The sequence below is a fragment of the Chionomys nivalis genome, chromosome 3 (genome assembly GCF_950005125.1).
Source record: "Chionomys nivalis chromosome 3, mChiNiv1.1, whole genome shotgun sequence".
Lineage (NCBI taxonomy): Eukaryota > Metazoa > Chordata > Mammalia > Rodentia > Cricetidae > Chionomys > Chionomys nivalis.
The window spans coordinates 91,286,321-91,307,443 of record NC_080088.1 but is presented as its reverse complement, the minus strand read 5'-3'; the positions used below and the strand labels follow the sequence as shown (position 1 = coordinate 91,307,443).

Sequence of the window (21,123 nt, the reverse complement as noted above, 5' to 3'; positions counted from 1 at the left end):
GTAAGAATGCTAGCCTTGACCGCATCCCCAACCCCTCACTGGTTGGTTCCAGGCCAGTGTTCTACCACTGAGTCATGTCCCAGCCCCTCATTGGGGGATTCTAGGCAGGTGCTCTACCCCTGAGCCATGACCTCTCACCACAGGATTCTAAGCATGTGCTCTACCACAGAACTATATTATAGATTCACTTTCTGAATCTTACATCCATGTCTCAGTCACAACAGCAGGCTTGGTTGGACACAGCTCAGAGGGAGACACTGTAGTCAGGCCTTTCTCTCTCCTTGACCTCTGATCAAGTTTCCTTCCATAGAGAAAATAATACTGGGGCCAGGCTAACTGACAACAATGTCAACATTTAATCCCCAGCCAGAGAGGGAAATGCCAGCATTATTTATTAAAATACCCTTTCACAAGACAAGGTTTTCTGAGGCTGTCATGACTGCATGGCCTGTGACAAGAATATGTGTGGAGAGAATATGATAGGAGCAGAGCTCTTATTGTCAGAAGTCAGATATCAACCATAAAGACAGCTCCTGGCAGGTATCCATCTCCTGGAGACAAAGAGTGGTGTTCTGCTCTCCTTTGTGTTCCTGGTCCTAGAGTTTAATAGCTACTCAGCAGATGAGACAATGTGGATCTGTGGCAGAGTCACCAGGATGGAGATGAGATAACGTAGGTCTGTGGCAGAGCCACCAGCATGGAGATGAGATAACGTGGATCTGTGGTAGAGCCACCGGGATGGAGATGAGATAACGTATATCTGTGGCAGAGTCACCAACATAGAGATGAGATAACGTGGATCTGTGGCAGAGCCACCAGCATGGAGATGAGATAACGTAGGTCTATGGCAGAACCACTGAAATGGAGATGAGATAACGTGGATCTGTGAGAGAGTCACCAGGACGGAGATGAGATAATGTGGATCTATGGAAGAACCACCGGGATGGAGATGAGTTAACATGGATCTGTGACAGAGTCACCAGGATGGAGATAAGATAACATGGATCTGTGGAATAACCACTGGGACGGAGATGAGATAACGTGGATCTGTGGCAGAGCCACCAGGACTGAGATGAGATAACGTGGATCTGTGGAAGAACCACTGAAATGGAGATGAGATAACGTGGATCTGTGACAGAGTCACCAGGATGGAGATGAGATTACATGGATCTATGGCAGAACCACTGGGATGGAGATGAGATAACATGGATCTGTGGAGAGTCACCAGGATGGAGATGAGACGATGTGGATCTGTGGCAGAGCCACCAGGATGGACTGCTGAATGACACTATCCCTAGAAAGAAGTGAACAAATGTCTACTCACCAAATAGAGAACCAGCAACAGATCACAGTAACAATACCACCAAGGTACAGCTTGTTGAACTAGTGAGTGTTTGGGGGTCACCCACAGGAATATGGCCAAGGGGTTACTTATAGGAGCAGGGACCACTCAAATGCAGCCACATCATCAAAACCCACACAGCATGAATGCTGACTCACGAAAGTTGGAACCCTGAGGCTCTCCATACAACTTCCAGGCAACTCAACAGGCCAGAGTTTCCTCCAATAAACCATCTTCAGTGCTTATATAATTTGGGGGAAGTAGAGGCCATTTGCAACTTGTAAGTTTCAGGAACATTCTGAGACTGTCTTCTTGTTTGCTCCCTCAGTCCTAAGGAGGCTTCCTCCAACATGGGATGTCACCATTCAGAGGAAAGTGCTATGCAGCATGACATTCTGGGCAGTCTTCTACCAGGGAAGTGTTCTACCTTCCCTAACTGATACCCATATGGTCATCGATTCAAAATATCACACAGGCCATTTTCCAACTGACAGCAAGACTCATTTTTCCAGTCAAGCATACTGTCTAAATCAGAAGCAGGCTTTTTATGCAACCCTCCATCCATCCATGTTGATTGACACCTGCTCTTCACTGGACAGTGTGTTGTATGCTGGAACACAGACATGAAATGACCAACTTCAACTTCAAACAAGGAAGTGATCAGATCCATCAATGCTCAAAACTCGGTCGATAAAGACCCTGATGCATGCACATGCAGACCTGAGTTTGATCCTGTGGAATACACACTAGCCATCCAAGAGTGATGGCACACTTTTGTAACCCTGGTGCTAGAAAAGTGGAGACAGCTGAATTCCTTATGCTCACAGGTCAGCTAGTAGGGACGAATCAGGTCCCAGTGAGAAATCTTGTCTGGAAAATCAATGTGGACAACTGGAAAATGATGCCTGATATTGACCTCTGGCCTCCACATACACATGTACACACATGCACCTACATACACTCAATATGTATATGTATGTATGTATGTATGTATGTATGTATGTATGTATGTATTAGGGTCCACATAGCACTAATTTTTATCTCTTTGTTTTAAGATTCTGGGGTCAAACCCAGTATCTTTTGTATGCTAGACAAGCCCTCTATCACCCAGTCACCCTACCAGCCCCTATCTGTCACTACCCTTAACCAATGGTCACCAAGAGCACACATTAAGACAACTTTGCAGGTATTTTTCAGGTACTTCCATTTGTTAAGAAAGTGCCAAAGAACGGCCCTGGCTGGTCTGTCATTGCCCTGTGATCCTCTCTGCTGGACCCAGCTTGACTCAGCCCTTCAGCCTGCCAAGTATTGGGAGGATAGGACAGTTACCACATGCCCTTCCCTGACTTCAATCATGCAAGACTAGTCTGTGGTCTCGACAGAAGCAGCACATGTTGCTACCAGTTGGTTGGTCGTGTGCCCTCCTATCACAGCAAATCGGAGGATTGCCTCTGTCATCTGGACCCGTGATGAGCTTTTTATTTTTATTAGGAATGAGTCCCGTTAAGAAGCAACTGAACATGCAGGCTAATTACAGCCAGAGAGAACTGCTTAGCAGCGGGCATACTAAAATGCGAATTGTATTCGGCCCACACTTGGCACTAAGAAGTGGACAGTGCTGAATAACCCCAGTCACCCAACAGGCCAGCTGCTTGGGGGAGCAGCTGCCGTCAGTTCCTCCTAGCAGGCGGACAAGGCTGCTGTTCTCCTAAAAGTCCTTGATCCTGTAGGAACCGGGCAGATGCATCTCAATGACTGAGACAGGGCCTTCCTAGCGCTTGCCTTCCCCACACGCCTACCATCAATCACAGAAGGGCTGTCTCAGAGATATATAGACCACCATGGCAGAGTGTGAACTTAACCCTGGTTCCATGCCCTTAACCGGAGTCAAAACTGTGTGGAGAATGTCTGACCGCTGTAGGCATACTAAGTTCCTCTTGCCGTAAAGTGTGATGGTTTTCTTGTCACAGGTACTTACCAGTGAGCTGGGGACATAGGCAGGGTTGGCAGTGTCATCGTGCTGATTCAGGGTCCCCACCTAGTGAGCCGAGGTAAGCAGGGGATTGATTCCAGAAGCAGGGCTGGGGATCCAAGCAGAGAAGGTTTCTCCGCAGAGCTGGTGCAGGGCCTCCTAGTAGCTGAATTTTCCCAGGCCTTTAGGCAGCATTAGAATTTGGTTGCAAAATGAAAAGCATTTTTCTCACTCTCCCAAATCTGTCCTGACTGTAGCTAAGAACGATGTGTCTGTGGGGTCATGGTTAAGGGGAGCTGTCAGGAAAAGAAAAGCTCTCAAGTGAACCAAAGATGCAAATGAATGCAGGGCTCACCAAGCACCTCTTCAGGCTGTCTGATTTCACAGAGGCAGCTCTTTGGGTCATCTTATAACTGCAAATTCTAGGAAAGTCGCTGTGATTTCAGTGTTTCTCATCTGCAGAAATGCAAAAGGATACAAGTAGATTTTGTGTTGTAGAGGGTGAGGCTGTGCCTGACTGTAGCTCTGTAGATATGGATCGGTTTTGCGTCTGTCAATTCATTTTGGTGTTACTGATGTGTGTGTGCTGCTCGTTTTTCTCCTGATATGGTTGGGACGTCTTATTGGAATCAGGGAGCTAATTAAAACTTGATGTAGGATCTAGGGAGACCAGCTGGCGAGCTCCGGGTTCAGGGAGAGACCCTGCCTCAAAAATAACGTGATGAGCAACTGAGGAACACCCCTCACATTGGCCTTGTAGCCCCCCCCCCACACACACACAAACGGGCACACATACAAACACAGTGGGCCTCAATGCTCCTTTTTGTAAATGTATCACCGAACTTAAATGAACATTTGTTAAGTGTTAAAAATGCACATTCTCGATGTAACACCACAAGTTTCCATAGCAACCCTGATGTTTAGAAGACGCCATTGTAGTTCCTAAACCGAGTCCCTGCCTGTCTTCTGTGACTGGACTAAGACATCCTCCTGCTGAACTAGAGTTGCAATAGTTTTTTACCAGCAAGTGAGAAAAATCAAGTCATTTCTTCATGATAATTTTTAAACTTAGTGCTTACTGCTATCTGTCTCCTGGTAAGGTATTTGTAGTATATTTATCTTAAAAAAAACATAAATATCTTATGATACTTAGTTCTTGGGTTTTGTTTTTAGTAAATGTGAGTGTTTATAACTGTAGTTTTGTATTTCTAAAAATTTAAATTTATTTATAATATAAAATACATATGTACTTTTATTACAAATTTATATCTGTTCATAGCCAGGTATGGGAGTGCACACCTGTGACTAGTGTACTAGGAGAGTTAAGGTCTGAGGGCAGCCTGAGCAACTCAGTGCTACACTGTCACTGTCTCCAAAGAAAAATGTAACAAAAGCTAGTCACTGCAGTCCTTCGTCCCATGCCTGGTTCACTCTTACCTACCTCCTCCAGCACTGGGCTCTGTCATTCAGTCCCTCCCCTCTGCCTAAAGGAGAGGACTCTGGAGTCTTCTCAGTTCCCACCCTACCCTGACTCCTCCTGTTCTCTACTGCAGCCATTGTTCCAAAGGACTTCAGGCGACACACCCCTGCCTTGTCATTCTCAGAACCCTTCTACTTAATTGTCCCTTCCACTCTGGTGTCATCCTGAATTCTTTGCTCCTGTGGCCCCACCCCTGCCCCTTTCTTCACTCTTGTGCATGTATGTGGGGCGAACAGGTGCATGCAGATAATACATACGCTTATGTGCACATGTGTGTGGAGATCAGAAGACCTCAGGTGCCATCCACTTTGATTTTTGAACACGGTGTTTTCACTGTCATGGAACTTACCAAGTAGGCTATAATGGCTGGCCAGTGAGTCCTACAATGGATGGCCAGTGAGCCCTATGACGGCTGGTCAGTGAGCCCTATGGCAGCTGGTCAGTGAGCCCTATGACGGCTGTTCAGTGAGCCCTATGGATAGCTGGTCAGTGAGCCCTATGATGTCTGGCCAGTGAACCCAATGACTGCTGGTCGGTGAGCCCTGTGACAGCTGGTCAGTGAGCCCTATGATGGATGACTAGTGAAACCTATGATGGCTGGTCAGTGAGCCCTATGATGGATGGATGACCAGTGAGCCTTATGACAGCTGATCAGTGAGCCTATGATGGCTGGTAATAAGCTCCAGAGTAATACCTAAGGGGAGCTTGGATTCACTAAGGAAAAGTGTAGGAAGTGTTATCCCCATTTTTGCCTCTAGGAGGCGTTATTATCGGCGATGAACCATGCCTCTAGGCCCAGCCAAGGGAATTCCTCCTCTGAAAACTCCTTTGAGGTAGTAGTAGTGTGTGCACCCATGGAACCAGACAAGGAGCCCACTTCATTACACGGCTTTCCCAAAGGTTCCATTATTTCCAGCTGCTGGCCTATCTTCTCACCAGCTTGCTATCTTATGTCCCATCCTCTACAGAATTCATTGCTTGGAGAATAGACTCTAGGCTGATTAGCATGGGAGACAGCACCATTCATCATCTGGCCACCACCTGCCTCTCCAGATTTGTCTCCAGCCACTTATTGGTTCCTTTTTTTGTGCTTCGACAATAAGCATTGCTTGTACTTCTCTGAGCATGTCTGAGAATTATGTCTCCCCCTACCCCCATTCTGAAATTTTGTAGTCTGCTTCTACTTATCAATTCCCGTCAGGTGTTGCCCTGGTGTCAAGACTTATCCTGTCTCCCCTAGGAATTACCTCATCACTATTCTGTCTTTCCAAAAAGGATGTCTAGGTTGTGCTATCCCCATCTTGTCCTGTAGGAGGTGCAGCCGCAGGTCTTCTCTGGCTTGGGAAGCACAGTCTGGCCTCCTCTGGATGCTGTCCGTGGTGCTGAACCACCCACTAGGTGATGGCGGTCCTTAGTGTAAGAGCAAAGGCAGGAAGCAAAGCTTGGTTTACTAATCCCATCCTTCAGGTTGGCAGACATTCTCCTATGTTTTCAGTAGATTTGTGGTCCCAAGACTCACATCTTATGATAGCTGTGCACATGTATATTTTTTTGATAGCTGGACACCTTTTTCCAAGTTGGCTGGCTTGTACATTTTCCAGGGTGATCTGTCAGTTTCTTTTCTCCCATTTTTCTAGCCAGATTTAAAATTTTTTCTATCATTTTTGATTATTCTTTCTGTTTTGTTTTTCCCTTAATTTTTAAAATTGATTTTATATATTTTATTTATTTATATTTTAGTCAGGGTTTATGTATTAAACCTGCTCTCGGATTTACTGTGTAGTCCATGATGACTTTAGAATCCTAATCCTCCTGCCTCTACCTCCCAAATACTGTGATTGCAGGCATGAGTCACTTTGCCTGGTTTATGAAGTCCTGGGGATTGAACCCAGGGCTCAGCGCATGCTCCTACCAACTGAGCTACAGTCAGTACAGCAATAGGGGTTATTCATGACAAAGAAGTATTTGAATCTTATGTAGTTTAGTCTGCGGATGTTTCTTTTATATTTTCTTCCAATTACTTTTGTACTTGGATAGTTTAGCATTATCAAACATACAATAAATGTCATTAGATTTTTCACCTTTATGTTAAGGGTTTAATTTTCCATATATTTCACTTTTTAATTCAATTGTAATATAGGCATACTATATAGCATGACATACAACTTTTTCTGGCTTTCATTCTACCAGAATGGTTTATTGAACAATTCGCTTATTTATATTGTTAATTTTCACATGTTAAATGTCCCTGTTTTAAAAATAAAACAGACTGGACATGATGACATATACCCTTGATCTCAGCTCTCTAGAATGGAGGCAGAGGAAAGAAAATCTCTGTGAGCCTTGGAAGCTGGTCTGATCTATATAGCAAGTTCCAGGACAGCCAGGCTTACATAGTAATACCCTGCCTCAAAATTTAAAAAAATTAAAATTAAAAATTAAAAAAATAATAATAAAAAAATCAGGATTTATCATCCGGCATTCTGCTGGTTTTGTTTTTGGTTTTGTTTCAGTTTTGGTTTTCATTGTTTGCTTCTGTTCTTACAGTTCTTGTAACATTTTAAAGCTGCTATGACTCCCCTCATCCTCCCAGAATTTACTATTTCTCCTCTTGAGAAAATGTAACTATTCTGTGAAATTTCCAAAACCAAAAACCAAAAACCAGTTCCATTAAGGTACTCTTTTTTACCTTGAGACAGGGCCTCATAATGTAGTCAACAGTGGCTCAGACTTGTCATGATCCTCCTGCCTCCGTTTCCCAAGTGTTGGGATTACAGAAATGTGTGGCCATGGCCAGTTCCCACTGAGTTTTAATGCGGGGACTTAAAGTTGTGGTGAGTTCTATGAGGAATGACTTCTTGGCTGGTCCATCTGTCCGTCTGGAGGGTCCTATGCTGGCGCACTTTCTTGCTGTATGAATTTCCAAGCCCTGCAGGTCAGTAGCCAGGAGCACTCTGCTCTTTCCACCAAGGTTGTCCTAAGACAGTGATTCTCAACCTGTGGGTCATGACCCCTTTGGGGGAAGTCACATGTCAGATAGCCTGCATATCAGATATTTACGTTATGATTCCTAACAGTAGCAAAATTACAGTTAGGAAGTAGCAATAAAAACAACTTCTTGGTTGGGGGTCACCACAACATGAGGAACTGTATTAAAGGGTCACCGCGTTAGGGAGGTTGAGAACCACTGGCCAGAGGTGTCACTTCATTGCTGGGTGAGTCACCTCCCAACTTGCCATCATAGGAACACGGGAAGCCTATTGTCATCTGCTGGCTTGCTTTTCCAGCCCCACTTCCTATTCTCTTATTATTCTAATGATTTTCTGTTGATCCTCTTAGTTTTCAAAGTAAACAACCATATCTTCTCCAAATAATAGAATTCATTGTCTCCTCTTTGTTTTTCCTATCTTGCTGGGCCATCAGAATACTTTAAATGATAATGAGCCTGGTAGAAGCTTCCCTTGGTTTCTTTCCCTGTGATCTCAGTAGCATGTCTTCTAGGATTTCAGAGCTTTGTATAATATTGATTTTTTTATTATATATTGAGTCATAATTTGCATAGAACAGAACACAGAGATCTGAGCAAGCTCTGACAAATACATCTATACCTGTAGTCCATGCTTTAAACAGGATGAGAGTTGTTTCGACCTCCTGGAACATCCACTGGGTCCCCATCCAGTCATTCGTCCCCCTTCAGAGGCGAGCACCTCCTAATTTTCACCTCTCCAGATACCTTTTGTCTGATTGTGAGCTTCACAGAAGTAAATAAGAGACTGGTTGGAAATTGATATTTCATGCTATTTTCCATTCCTCCCCGTCTTCAGTTTTAGGATTTCCAAGATTATCTACAAGATTATCTTATTTCTAAGCACCCATCAGCATGCTTTCAGGGAAGCCACGGGGGAAACTAGAACCATCCATCCCTTCCTCTTTAATTCTGTCCCCCAACTGCCTTCCAGTGTAGAGCGGATCAGAGCAACTTCAGGTGGGATGAAGAAGATGCAACCTCTTACGTCCGTTATTGTTAGATGTGGGAAGACACCTGGGCAGAGGCTAAGTCCACCTGGGAGAAAAAGGGCACTCAGGAACTCAATTCACAACCCAAGGGCGCAGGACTCTTAAGTGAGCTCATGAATAGTTGCCAGGAAACTGTCCTTTAGAGTCAGAACCCTCAAAGGAGGGCCTATCACTCCACAGGAACGACCAGGAAAGCCCTATTGGAGGAAATGTGCAGAACAGGGAGATATGTGTGCCACCCTCACAGGAGCTCCAGGATGGAGAAACCTAGATGCAGGGGGTATTATGGGCCCCGGACATGTGTATTTGCATGAGCAGAAGGTTCCTCAGGTCAGGAGAAGCCAGAGGCAATGATTAAATGGACCCCCCCCCCTTTTTTTAAAGGTATTTTCTATGTAGTAATATATGTTCAAGTCCAAGGTTATACATGCTGATTGCAGCTAGAGAAATGTTAGCAGACATACAAAGAAAGACTTGCTTATCTGCCTCCGCCACAACCAACTGTTGCTGGAAGTCTAGTGAATTCCCTTCCACACTGAAAAGAGAAACCTCTGAGGAATACCAAGGGACCACAGGAGACCAGGCTCATCCCATACAGAGCTGCTGGACAAGCGTTTAGGCAGCAGAACTTGGCAGGAGTCTAGAGAACTGAGTGCGAGGCTCCAGGCTGGATCTGAAGGGGGGAGTGTGGACAGTCCCCTCAGTTGCTGATGGGTTCCCACAGATGGAGGAACCAGAAGCAGCCTGGTCCTTGGGAAGTAGGAGGCTTTTAAGGAGTTCAGATCTAGGCAGAGCATCTATGGCCCTGGTGAGCAGCTGCTTTTGAGAGACTTGGGTTCTAGTAATGATAGCATATTCTATAGATAGAATATTCTAGACTCTGCAGTGGTCTGTTGTTTTACACCTGGCCCACCTATGCTTATTTTGGGTTTGGGTGTGTGTGTGTGGATGTGGAGGAGTGTACTCATCTATGCATATAGGTATAGAAGACACAGGTTTACATTGGGTATCTTCCTCTATTGCTCGCTGTGTTGGTTTTTGAAAAGAGGGTCATCTTTCATTGAGCCTGGAGGTCACCATTTAGTGAGACTAGCCAGGCACTGAGCCCTGGGATTCGCCTGTCTCTCTACCCCAGGACTGAGGTTACAGACATATACCACTGTGCCCGGTTACTACAAGGTTGCTGTGAATCTGAACACAAGTGCTCATGATTGCACAGCAAGCACTTTATTCACTGAGCCATCTCTCAGCACCCCTCAGCTTTCTGAAGTGGGGGGTCCCTGGGTGTTAGCTTCCAGTCTAAGGCTACCTTCTGGAGAACACTCTCTGAGGCTCGGTACTTCTCTGAGCTCCCTTCCTAGCATCACCGGAGGCCAGGATTCTTCCAACACAAAGAGAAACTGGAAGCAAGGGTTCACTCTTTCTCCTGATGCCACAGGTGTCTTTTCATGTCTGGACCCCGCTGTCTCCCGCACCGGCCCCACGCGAGCTCATTTGCTCTGCTCTGCGAGTAGCTGCTGACTGTCATCGCACAATATGTTAAACATCCTCCTCCACGCTCGCTATTGTGTCCTTAAAAGCTGCTGGGCTTTGTGCTGTTTTGCTTGCCTCGATGGCTTTGTTCTCCGAGCTTCAGATTGGCCTGGTGCTGTCTTTGAAACTTATCTCTCGCAGGGATGTTTGCCGATAGCTTTTGGAGCTGTTAGGAAGTGCTTTTCGTGCATGGCTTGTTTTCTTGTGGGATTTTTGCATAATGAGCCTCCAACTAATAGCATTTGCTCCCCTTTTAAAATGCAGCCCGAGAGAAAGCGACTGTCACAGGTATTGATGGCCTTTGTAGGGGCCCAGAGATGAAGTAGCATGGGGGTGGGTACCAGGGCTCACCCCCAGGTGCTTATCTGCCCTTATGGGGAAGATCATGATATGAAGTTATCCTCCATAGGCCAGTACTTGCCAGGCTTTAAACATTCTCACCTGTACACAATCATAATTTCTTCCTGTGTGCAGGAACACGTAGAGGCCAGAGATCTCCTACCTTCAAAACTGCACCCCCCCCTTTATTTTGAGACAGAGTCTCTCACTGGCCTGAAGACCCCAATGAGTCTCTACTGCCCGATGGTAAAGCTCCAGAGATCTGCCCGTCTCTTGGTCCCCACCATGGCATTGCAAGTGTACACCACCTCACCTGGCTTGTTCCGCAAGCACTGAGGACCCAAACTCACATCTTCATGTTTACGCATTTTCTGTGCTTCTCAGTGATGGAGAAAATAAGGACTGGGGAATGGATAAATGGTTCTCTGGGATAGATCCAGCTTATGCATGGCTTAGGAAAATCTGGAGCTCAGCTCATGTTTTAAAAAAAAACACCACACGAGGAGGGGAGGGAAATGGGAAACGGGGAGCAGGTGGAAATATTAATTAAAAAAGAATTAAAAAAAAAAAACACCACAGTGTTCAAAGAGTCTGTGCTACAACCTTGCCATAGCCTCGTTCCTGTCCCTCTGACAGAGCACACTGACCGAAAGCACCCGAGTAGAGGGGTTTGTCTCACACGCCATTGTTTCAAGGAAATCAAGACAGCCTCTCATTGCATCACATCCACAGTCAAGAGCAGAGAGAGACTAACACACTTGTGCCGCAGGCTTGCTGCTGCTTCTCAGTCAGCTTTCGCCACTCAGATATAGTCCAGGGTCTAGCCCATGAGACAGTGCCACTGGCATTCAGGGTGGGTGTTCCCACATTAGTTAGCCTGATATAGAGACGCCCTCACTGATGCACCTGGAGACGTGTTTCCTAGCTGCCTTTCTAGCTGTCAATCCATATCAACCTCTAACCGAGAGGGACATTCGGTGGCTGCTGATTGCGGGGGGTACAGGTCGCTTACTGTACCACCCCAGAGGTCCTCAAATGCTGCACAGAGTGTGTTCCACATCTGGAACCACCCACCCCATCCTCCAGGGCTACAGCATGGAGAATGAGAAGGCCTGCTTTAGCACGCGTTTTCAGGTGCCCTCTGCTCCAGCTGGTGTGCAAATGTGCATGGGCTCACACATGTGCACACAAACATACTCATGTCTGCCCTCTTCTCCTTTTCTGGTGCATTTGTGTTTGTTTGAACAGGTTCCTGTGTACTTGTGGTACATGTGTGTGGAGGCCAGAGGTCAACCATGGGTGTCCTTCCTAGGCATTGCCCACCATTTTGGCTTACACATCATCTCTCTCTGACCTGGAGCTCACAAAGTAGGCTAGGTTAGCTGGCCAGAAAGCCCCAGGAATCCTCTTGTCTCCACCACATTGCCGTGTTGCATGGCTGCAGGGAACTGGACTCGGGTGTTCTTGCTTGCCAGGAAAACACTGTTCACAGAGCCGCCTCCTCACCCCTTGATAGACCTTCTCTTGCAAACCACCCAGAACCTCCCAGCGCATACCCCACTCAGGACCTTGTAACTGGCCTCTCTCTTGCTTGGCCTCAGGAGAGTTTGCCAGCAAACCCACCTTTTTAGTTTTCCCTCTAGAAAGCTTGCTATTTGACTTTCGCAGAATTGCCTCGTGTACCCCACCCCAAGTCTCCCTACTTCTAACACTTCTGTGGGCGTGGTATGTTTCTCAGAGCTGAGGAGCCATACTGACTCAGGTCTACAGAGCCCAATGCTGGCTTCAGATGTCCTGTTTTCCTTTGCTGTTTGCTTCCTGTCCCAGGGCCCCTCCCAGGACCGCCAGGATGTTCAGTCATCACGGCTCCTTGGGATCAGGAGTCAGGACAGTTTCTCAGATGTCCCTCCCTTGTGGTGATCTTGATAGCTCTGAGGAAAGCTGAAGGCTTTAAGAATGCTGCTCAGTTGGAGTTTGCCTGATGCTTTCCTTGTGGTTAGCCTGTGTGGGAGAACGCCCTTCTCCTCAGATCATGTCAAGAGCTCTCACTGTCACTTTGACTTAACACCATTATTGTTTGATAGGCTGTGTATGTGTGTGTGCGCGTGTGCATGTGTTCGTGTGTTTAAGAACCTGTAAGGTATCTTCCTCAAACCCCACTTGCTTTATTTTTTTGAGACAAGGTCCTCTCATTGAACCTAGAGCCCACCCATGAGGCTCAGCTGACTGGCTAGTGGAACCCAAGCAACTTCCTGTCTCATCTTCCTAGCACTGGGCTTGCAAGTGCCTGACACTGGAAAATACAAACAAAATGGAGTTGAACTCAGGCCCTCATGTTTGCCAGGCCAGCGCGTTACTGGCTGGACTGTCTCCCCTTAGTGCGTCTTTTAAGCTCTGGCAGTCTTAGCTTAGCTATTCCGGCTTCCACTCTCAGCTGCACCTGTCTTGAGCACGCAGTCCGGTCCTAAAGAATGCAACACGTGTGCTCACAGACACTGTCTGCAAGGACAACTCGGCATGGTGGGAGGAGTCTTCTCTCAACTAGGATCTTGAGGGACCCAGGAGAATTCTCAGCGTCTTGATCATTTTGGTGACTTCTCTAGTTGCCGCAGCTGGGCAACAAAGAGACGTGACTGGGTTCACCAAGGAGGGCTAGCACTCTATGAGGATAGCAGCTGGAGAGAGGCTAGCTTGGCTTCCGCCATCTCTCCATCTCTAGTGTGTCAGTGAGGCCAACTCTTCCCCCAGCTGGTGATGAACCTTTGGTGTTAGCATAGTGCTCGAGTTTCATGAGCTTCAGGGTGTAGACACTTGCATCAAGGCAGAGACATGAAAACTGGAAAATAATCAATTTATGCTTTGATTATGCCACAAAACACAATATTATGGGCAAGTGTCTGGATTTGTTCTCTGTTTGTGTATAGGGCATGCCTGTGTTTGTCTGGGTGTGTGCAGGTGTGCATGTGCAAGATCACTCTCTCTTACACACACACACACACACACACACACACACACAGTGGAGAGCAATCAAGGAAGATATCTGACATAGACTTCTGACCTAAACAGGCTTGTTCATACACATGCCACCCACATGCGCATGTTTCTGTGCCCACAAGAACATCTACGTACATCACACACAAAATATGGAAAAGAAAAAAAATCAACCTGCAATCATCTGAGCCCATAGACCGATATCAAGCCTTCAGAGTCTCCATCTTTCAGAATGGAGTAGCAGCTCCATGATCAGGCACAAGAGGAATACTGGAAGGGGAGGAACGAGGCAGGGGAGGCCCGTGGGTCAGGCCCCTCACATGCATCCTCAGCTCTCCAACCACTCAGGTAGTCTCGTGAGAACTGGCTGGGATGGGAATCTTCTCAAAAGGTGTGTGTGTCATGCCCTCCCCCCCGCCCCTTGACTGTCTGGTCTGGATGTGCTATGCTATTTATGTTTTAACAGTCCTTCACAAGTTTGCAGCTCTAGAGCTTGTCAATAAACAAATCCCTACCAAGCTACTTCTTCTGGGGAGAGGATACAATCGGATTGCCTGTGAAATGGGTTGGGCCATTTTGATCAGTTTCACAGTTTGATTTCTCTACCTGCCAGATTCCTTATCTTCTTGTTGGGAGGGGAAAAGATAATTCTATAGATGTGCCTGGAGCTATGCATAGAGCAGGGACACTGAGGAGATGAACGAATGGGTCCTTTGTCAAATCAAGCGAGGTAGCAGACCTGAGCCTTAGGTCATGGACATGTAAGAGCTGTTCGTGCTCAGAAAGAGCAGCATGGCCCATGTACTGAACAGAAGCTGGGAGACAGTGCATGGGGCAGCGGTGTCTTAGGGAAGATGTGTGTTGCTGTAGCAGAATCCCTGAGGCTGGCTGACGTGTAAAGTGGGGAGGTTATGTAGAGAAGCAGAAAGGAAGGAAGACCGGTACATATGAGGCAGCTAAGGAGGGGAGCCAGGAGCACTTAGAAACCAGGCAAGTTCCACCACGGAGAAAGCTCACTCCTGCAAGGCATTCATCCTTCTCTTTTGTTTGCTTGTAGTTTTGTCTTGTTTGTTTTGTGCTGTAGATTGAATCCAGGGTCTCACACATGTAGGCGAGTCCCAAGCCCCACTCTCCCCTCTTAAAGGTACCCATGACCCCCCCAACACTCCCTCCCAACAGCATGCCCTAGTGTACGTGAGAAATACCCTGACCAAAGCAACCTGAGGAAGAAAGCGTTTGTTCTGGCTCATAGTTGGAGGACACAGTCCATCATGGCAGGAGAGACAAGGTGATAGACACCGGAAGCGGCTGGTCACGTCACACCCTCATCACACCCTCAGTTAGGTAATAGGAAGCAGAGAATGCCTGCTGCCACTCAGTCCTTTCTCCATGTATGTAGTCAAGGCTCCCACCTGGGGAATGGTGCCACCCACAGTGGACAATTCTTTCCATCTCAGTTATTATAATCAAGATAGCCCGGCAGGGATGCCCAGAGGCTTGTCTCACAGATGATTCTAGATTCTGTCAAGTTGACACTAGTCATCACACCAGGAGACCCAGCCTCAATGTAAGGCTTGATGGGGACACACCAGGATAAAGCTCCAACAGGCAGCTTCCTGCCTTCAGCCTTCTCTGCCCTGTCTGGCATTGATGAACCATCTTAGTCAACCGGCTGACACCACATGCTCCCAGTTCTGTCCATCTCTGCATGGCTAGGCTCATTCATGCTATGGAAGCAAAGTAGCTGCTCCCTTGCAGACAGCTGAGTCCAGAGGAGGAGAAGGCTGGGATGGGTCGCCTGAGACTACACCTTCAGGGCTCGGACGGAAGGTAGGTAGCTAGCTCAGTATGTGATCCCACGATCCCTGTTATTTTCTGTTTGTTTGCTTGATTTCCACTTTCCTAACGGATGTGAGGTGACTTATGGTCTTGATGGTCTCTCAACTTTACAGAAGTTCATAGGAAACTGGACATCTCTAAATGGAAGCGTTCACAGCGAATGCTGGTCATCCAGGTCTTCCTGTCTCACGCCAGCCATCTTTGGAAGGAAGCTAGATCTGTAACTGTTAGCCTTGGCAAAGCCAGGCCCAGTTCCACAGTGTCAGGGGCAGTCCGCTGACCTTCCACCTTGTCAGAGATTCCTGTGATGGAGTTAGCTGAGAAACCCTGGTCTTTGTGGGCTATATATAGTGACAGAGGTTCAGAGGACTAGCTTTTCCATAGCTAATTAAGGATATGCATTGTGTGTGTGTGTGTGTGTGTGTGTGTGTGTGTGTGTGTGTGTGTGTGTGTGTGTATGGTAGGTACATGTAAGAGTACCCGTGCCCACATCTGAGGCCAGAGCAGGATGCCAGCTGCCTTATCTCACTCTCTACTTCATTGCCTCAGGACAGGGTCTCTCACTGAGCTGAAAATCACTTTTTTGGCCAGACTATCCAGCAAACTCTCAGGATCTGCCTATCTGCCCCAAAACTGGGGTTTCAGGCACACACAGTCATGAGATGTGGGATTCCCCTCTGTAGGCTGTGAATATGCTTTATTACCATTGGTTAATAAAGAAGCTACTTTGGGCCTATGGCAGCACAGAATAGAGCAAGGCGGGAATTCTAAGCAGAGATAGAGGAGTAAAGAAGGCAAAGTCTGAGAGATGTCATGTAGCTGCTGAAGGAGAAAGATGCTCACCCTGGAACCTTACCGGTAAACCACGAGCCTCATGGTAAAATACAAAATAATAGGAATGGCTTAATTTAAGATATAAGAGTTAGTTAATAAGTAGCCTGAGTTAACAGACCAAGCGGTGTTTTAATTAATACAGTTTCTGTGTGATTATTTCATGTCTGGGCGGTCAGGAAACAAACGAGCAGACTCTGACTACACCCGGCTTCTTCCGTGGGTATTGGGGATTCAAACTCAAGTCCTCTTGATTGCAGAGCAAGCCCTTCTACCCACTAAGCCCAGTATTGTGCTTCTAAATGAAACATAGAGGGATCCTTGTCAACAGTTAATTACCCGAACCACCAAAAATCAAAAGCCAGGAATATAGCATGGCCCAGCTGGTGGTGGAAACCATATTCCCAGAAAGCTGTGCTCAGAAGCAGCTTATCTACAATAATTTAAAAAAAAAAATTCGTCTTTGCAGCCCAACTGGCACCATATGTGAGGCAGCTTGACTTCTGTGTTGAGGAATCCCAGCTAATGAATTCCGACGTGGGGATAGACATCCCTCTTGTTGCTTTGGGGATCCTGGGTTCTATTGTGTAGCAATATGAGGCTACTTCATGGTAACATGTCAGCAGTTAGAGTGGCAGGCACAATTCCCATGAAGCCCTGGTGCGTTCCATGACCCCCTCCAGTCGGCCCTCAGCTTCTGCAGAAGCAGCTGTGATTTTTATGGGTGGTGTTTATGCGCAGCTCGTGCTTGTTGCCCATGGTCAAAGCAGATCCCAGCTCCCTGGACACCCATCTCTCTCTGACCATCTTCAGGGTGGGCAAAAGGGGGTTGCTAGTATCACCGTCTCAGATGGATGAGAAGGGTGATGCCAGGAGAATCTGCCAGGCACCTAAGTGTTCAGAGTGGGCAGGCACAGCAGATGCTCTAAGTCACAGCCAGGTCACCCTTGGCTGGGCTGAGAGGAATATTTAAACTGTTCAGAAATCATGCGACAGTATCACTCCTACCAGAACATTCCCGAGGCTTCCTTGCAGGCAGTAGCCCATTCTGCTATTAGAGATACCCTTCCACACCTGCAGGGAAGCAGCTTCCAAGAGATGCACCATGCTAGCTATGAATTGTGCATGTCTTTCCCCAGCCAGAGCAGCTCGGGGGTGTGGCAGAAACAGGCTGCCACACTGCAGATGGGTTGCAAACTGCCTAACCCATCTGTATTTATCATAGTCGTTTCCTTATTAAACTGTTAACAAATATAGTGCCTATTTATCATTCCCTGATGTGTGGAGCATCCTCTTCCTGGAGACAAATTCTTGAGCTGCCTGACTGAACGCTGACAGACAACTTTCCGTACTTCATTTTGAGTCCAGGAATAAGGGTTTTCTTCTTTCCCTTGAAGTGCCATATGCAGGCTGAAGAAGAAAAAAAAAAGTTTATATTTTGGCTGGGAGGGTGGTGGCGGTGATGGCTCAGTAAAGTGTTGAGGGCCCGAATTTAATTCCCCAGAATCTATCTAAAAACATCTGGTATAATGATGCCGGCTTCTGATCTCAATGCTACAAAGGCAGACACAGGAGGCTCCCTGAAGCTTGAGCTTGTTGGCCAGCCAATCTAGTTGAATCTGGGAGTTCCACACTAGTGAGGGATCCTATCTCAGAAACAAATGATCCCCAAGATTGGACCCTGGCCTCCACATGCATGTACAACCTCGGTTGTTTACATAGTAATACATATACAAATAGAAAGAAAAGGAAAGGGAAGGGAAGGGAAGGGAAGGGAAGGGAAGGGAAGGGAAGGGAAGGAAGGAAGGAAGGAAGGAAGGAAGGAAGGAAGGAAGGAAGGAAGGAAGGAAGGAAGGAAGGAAGGAAGGAAAGAAAAAAGGAAGGAATAAAGACAAACAGAAAGAAAAGGAGGGAGGGAGAGAGGGGTACACTCAGAGCCACACATAGCTCCTTGCTGAGGACAGATGGAGGTGTCTTTCATCCCTCTTGTCCTGGGATGGCCATAGGAATAACAAGATTCTACCCTTGGTTTGGGGTGAGGCTCCTGAACTTCATGCCAGTACACCAGTTGCTAGCCACACAGCTGAGAGCCCAAGTTTGCCGATTCATAAAATGAGTTAGCCACCACCTCTCCTAGCACTGGTCTGGGAGAGCAAACAAGACCGTTTTTGTCCTCGTCCCGTGACGGCGCATGCTCGTGAGTGTCTCTGCTCTGCTCCTTCTTGTAGACTCTCCATGGAAAGTGCATCTGTCAAATGTTGACCCGGAGATGACAGCAATCACTGTGAGTGGCTTGACTCCAGCCCGAACCTATCAGTTCAGGGTGTGCGCTGTGAACCAAGTAGGCAAGGGCCAGTACAGCATGGAGACCAGCAGGTGAGTGAGCCTGACCCCCACCCAGAGCCTAGATGGTGTGGATCCCAACAATAGATACAGAGATGAATGAACAACCTCGCGGTTCTGGCGGAAACCTGAGCAGTGTGAACACTGGCACATTCTGAGCTAGCTGTGCTTCTCTTAACTGCTTGGAGACAGCTGTCATAGACCCTTCCCATGGTGCTGTGTGCATTCGCAGGTCCCTCCTGACAGCACTGCCTTCTTTGAGGGGCGGAGTCTTATGTAGTCCAGGCTGGCCTGGAATTCACTATGTAGCCGAGGACCATCCTCCTCCCTCTACCAAGAGAGTGCTGAGATTACAGGCATGCAACCACACCCAAATTATATGATGCAGGGGTTGGAACCCAGGGCCTCGTGGATGTCCTAGTGTCGTTTCTGTGGCTGTGATAAAGGACCCTGATAAAAGTGCTTAGGGGAGGAAGGGTTTGTTTCAGTCGGCAGTTCCAGGTTACAGTTCCTCATAGTGGAGAAGTGGAGACAAGTGGTCATGCCACATCCACAGTCAAGACAAAGGGAAACTGACACATGCATACTTGTTGCTCATGTTCGGCTGGATTTCTCTGCTCTTATACAAACCAGGATCTCCTGCATAGGGAATGATACCGCCCACAGTGGGTTGGGTCTTCCCATGTCCGTCAGCTAGATTAAGGTGGTCCCCCACAGACATACCCGCAGACCAACCTAAGATAGATCATTTCTCCTTTAGACTGTCTTCCCAGGTGTTTCCAGGTTTTTGTAAAGTTAACAGAGCTAAGCAGGACACTAGATGAACTCTATGAACCGCACCTCCGCCATTGCCTCCTGGCTGAGTTGCTGACTGCCATAACTCTTGCACACACAGCCCCAGTGAGGTCAGCGGCATGCTTTCTGCTGGTTTTCTCCTCAACAAGGCTCTGAGCCGGGTACCTTGCTGCTGACCCTTACCTCTCTCTCTCTAATACATTTTGATCTTTAGGTTGATGCTACCAGAAGAACCACCAAGTGCTCCCCCCAAAAACATTGTAGCCAGTGGGAGAACCAACCAGTCCATCATGGTGCAGTGGCAGCCACCACCGGAAACAGAACACAACGGGGTGCTCCGGGGCTATATCCTCAGGCAAGTACCTGGAACAAACTTTCAGGCTACCCCGTTAACTGTTAGCAGCAGCCAATAATAACTTTAGGGTCCAGGTCAAGTGACAGACTCTAGGTAGGGGTGCCCGCTGCAGCAAAGCAGAGTTCACAGCCAATGGGCACCCTTGTGGGGGCCTCCTGGTTGAGTGGGGGCCACGCAGACGAGTGTCAGCGTTTGCACTGAGTCGGAGAATGGAGGGGGGTACTATGGAAAAGATAGCAGATGCATTCTTCACTGTGACCCTTCCTCTATGGATGCGTACTTTCGTAAGAACAATCACTTAACTGAATTAATTCGAGGTAATGTTTAACCAAGAGTTACTATGCTAATTTGTTCCATTTTTGTCAGATCTTCTGGCATAGCAAAGGAAAAATGTTGGTTGTGCATATATGTGTATGGGTATATGTACCCTAGGAGGTCAGAAGAGGGTGTCGAATGCCCTAGAGCAGTGCCTCTCAACCTTCCTAGTGCCTCGGCCCCCTATCTACTACGGTTTCTCATGTTGTGGTAATCCCAACCATAAAATAATTGCCACTTCATCACTTTAATTTTGCTACTGTTAGGAATCGTAATGTGAACATCTGTGTTTTCTTATGGTCTTAGATAACCCCTATGAAAGGGCCATTTGACCCCTGAAAGAGGTCATGACCTACAGGTTGAGAACTGCTGCCCTAACTTGAGTTACAGGCCGTTGTGGGCTGGGAACTGAACTCAAGTCCACAGTAAGAGCTCTTAACTGTAAAGCCATCTCTCCAGGCCCCCCCTCCAAAGAAATTTATATACACATATTCATGTATACTTACAACTTGGCAATGTTTAGGTGTTGGGAATGAAAGCGATGTATTTTTGGTATTAGGGCAGGATGAAGGTACATGTGTACCTACCAAATGTCACCAAAGGATGTGCAGGTTGCTAGCCCAGCGTAAGAAGGGATGGTGGGTTTGCATCTGAGCAAAGCACCTCCTTTGCCCAAGCTACCACTAACGTCAAAATGACACCAAATGTCACCCCTGTGGATCTTTTTGTTGAGACAAATTAAAAGAGAAAAGATTGATTTGAGTTAAAGGGTTTCTTCCTCCTCCTTCTCCTCCTCTTCCCCTCCTCCTCCTCCCCTCCTCCTCCTCCTCCGCCTCCTCCTCCGCCTCCTCCGCCTCCTCCTCCTCCTCCTTCTCTTCTTCTTCTTCTTCTTCTTCTTCTTCTTCTTCTTCTTCTTCTTCTTCTTCTTCTTCTTCTTCTTCTTCTTCTTCTTCTCCTCCTCCTCCTCCTCC

At 47.2% G+C, this 21,123-nt stretch overlaps 1 protein-coding gene across 1 annotated transcript in view; it reads left to right on the top strand.

Moving 5' to 3' along the window:
* Positions 1-21,123, top strand: part of Sdk1 (sidekick cell adhesion molecule 1) — a 975,668-nt gene that overhangs the window by 749,464 nt on the left and 205,081 nt on the right. The window contains exons 15-16 of the mRNA XM_057765703.1: positions 18,573-18,720; positions 19,697-19,837. Coding sequence (XP_057621686.1) covers positions 18,573-18,720; positions 19,697-19,837 — 289 coding nt within the window. The remainder of the gene's footprint in view (positions 1-18,572; positions 18,721-19,696; positions 19,838-21,123) is intronic.